The sequence below is a fragment of the Belonocnema kinseyi genome, chromosome 7 (assembly GCF_010883055.1).
Source record: "Belonocnema kinseyi isolate 2016_QV_RU_SX_M_011 chromosome 7, B_treatae_v1, whole genome shotgun sequence".
In the NCBI taxonomy this organism is placed as follows: Eukaryota; Metazoa; Arthropoda; class Insecta; order Hymenoptera; family Cynipidae; genus Belonocnema; species Belonocnema kinseyi.
Window position 1 is genome coordinate 46,773,468 of NC_046663.1, and position 1,963 is coordinate 46,775,430.

Here is a 1,963-nt window from a genome sequence, read left to right on the forward strand (position 1 = left end):
GTGACTTTCGCAGTCGCCTGTTTCGACTTTCTAGTCTAGGGTTAAAAACACAACTTTCGACCCGCTACGGGGGCATCGAAAGTCAACTTTTTGATACATTTGTTATGAAATTTTTTTTTGTGTCTATAAGGTCTCTTGTTGTAAAATTAGTCGTGTATTTTGTAAATGGGTTTTGGTACTATTTTTTTACAATATTAACAAAGGAATCCCTCCGAATTTTCTCCGGTTTTGAGTTTAATAATCGCCTTTTTTTCTTGAGGTCGCTGTTCCAGTTTTCATTCATGATGGTCTGTTTCTGTAAGGAGAAAAAAAACAAATAGGGGTGGGGGAACAAAAATGTTGTCTGGAGTCACGGCAGTTTTATTTTAAGGTTATTTTATTGTCATAAGAGTTGATAGGATTTAATATAGTAATTGTTATAATATAATATGTAGTTTCATTTTTAAATTTAATTCCTTCTCCTTCCTTTTTTAATCCAGTCCTCCACTTCTCTTGCTCCCTTTTCCATGTATCGTCTCCATTCCTTTGTTATTTGTTCTACCTCTTCCTTTTTCCTTTTCTCCTCCTCCACTGCTATTATTGCCAGTACTCTTTGCCAGGATATTGCCCTTTCCCTTTCGATTCTCGCTCTCGTCTCCTCCTCCTTTCTTCTCTTTTCCTCCTCTTCAGCCCTTTTCTGTTCTATTTGTGTTGGTTTGAAGTTATTATATATGAACCAAGTTTTTTTGTTGCAGTTTTTAAAGTGTTCCAGTTGAGCTTTTAGTTATAATTCTTTTAATTTTTGTAACATCATCTGGGGTGTTGTCTTGCTTTTCCTTGTACTTGGTCCTCCCTCGGAATCTTCTTCCTCCTGCGGTTCCAAGTTTTTAAGTGCGCTGCGGATGTGGCGGTGGGGATAGCGTTTTACATTGTGTTCTGATGCTCCCTGTGGGATCTTGTTTAGCCAGATCCATGCTGGGTAATTTGCTAAGTGTTCCTCAAATTTTTGTTAGTCTGCCGTCCTTTGCAGAGGTAGCACCTCACTTCTGGTTCCATTTTCTAAATGGGAGAGAAAAAAGAAAAAAAAAAGTTTCTACTGTCTAGATTTGTCTTTGGGGTCAGTTGTGTATGCTATGCCATTGATCCTTGCCCTCTGCCAATACTTAGTTCCTAACCCTTAAAGTCTCAAGTTTTTGTTAGTTTTTTTGTGTATTAGTTGTTTTCTAGCTTAAAGTTATTTATGTTCCATTCGCCTATGCTCCTTCCTTTGAGGTTTTGTAATTCATAAATCGTTGGGGAAATCTTTTTCTTAATACTATATGGACCTTCATATTGGTCGTATAACTTACCTGATTTTTTATCTGCTTTATTTGAAAGTCTAGTTGTTCTTTTTAATACTCTATCTCCTACTTTAAATTCTACCGGTCTTCTTCTTAAATTATAGTTATTCGCTTGTCTTTTATTAGCTTTGTCCAAATTTTTCTGGACTTCTACTTTTATAAATTGTAGCTTCCTAAGGCTGTCTGTCTATTTGTCTATGCTTTGAAACTCTATTTCGCTTTCGTTTTCGAAATGTTTTCCCAGGTGTCATGATCGTTATCTAGGTAGGTTTTAATAATTTGTTTAATTGTTCTGTTATAATTTGGGTTGGTTACTCGATTTGGTTCTTTCGCATGTTTTACCATTTTTAACGTATTTGATTATCTCCGAATACATTCTTGACCAGAAGTAGTACTCGGAAATTCTCGCCATCGTTTTTTCAGAAATTAAATGTGCTGCTTGCAAAACGTCATGATTTTCTTTCAAAACCTGTGTTCTTAATTGTGGGACCGGATGCAATAAGGGCACATAAAATTTTTTCGTGCGAAAACGAAGTCCCCTCGAGGCTTTAGAAAAAATGTTCGAATTTTAATTTTCAAAAGATATATATGGATGTAAAATTTGATTGCGCATCTTTTTTTCTTAAGACAAAAAGTTGTAACTT

General features: G+C 35.5%; 1 protein-coding gene across 1 annotated transcript in view; it reads right to left on the minus strand.

The window, feature by feature from the left end:
• Positions 1–448: 448 nt before the first annotated feature.
• LOC117176436 (stress response protein NST1-like) overlaps positions 449–1,963 on the minus strand; it is a 2,826-nt gene continuing 1,311 nt past the window's right edge. Inside the window, exons 2-3 of the mRNA XM_033366675.1 lie at positions 823–925; positions 449–681 (exon numbers count right to left, since the gene is read on the minus strand). Coding sequence (XP_033222566.1) covers positions 449–681; positions 823–925 — 336 coding nt within the window. The remainder of the gene's footprint in view (positions 682–822; positions 926–1,963) is intronic.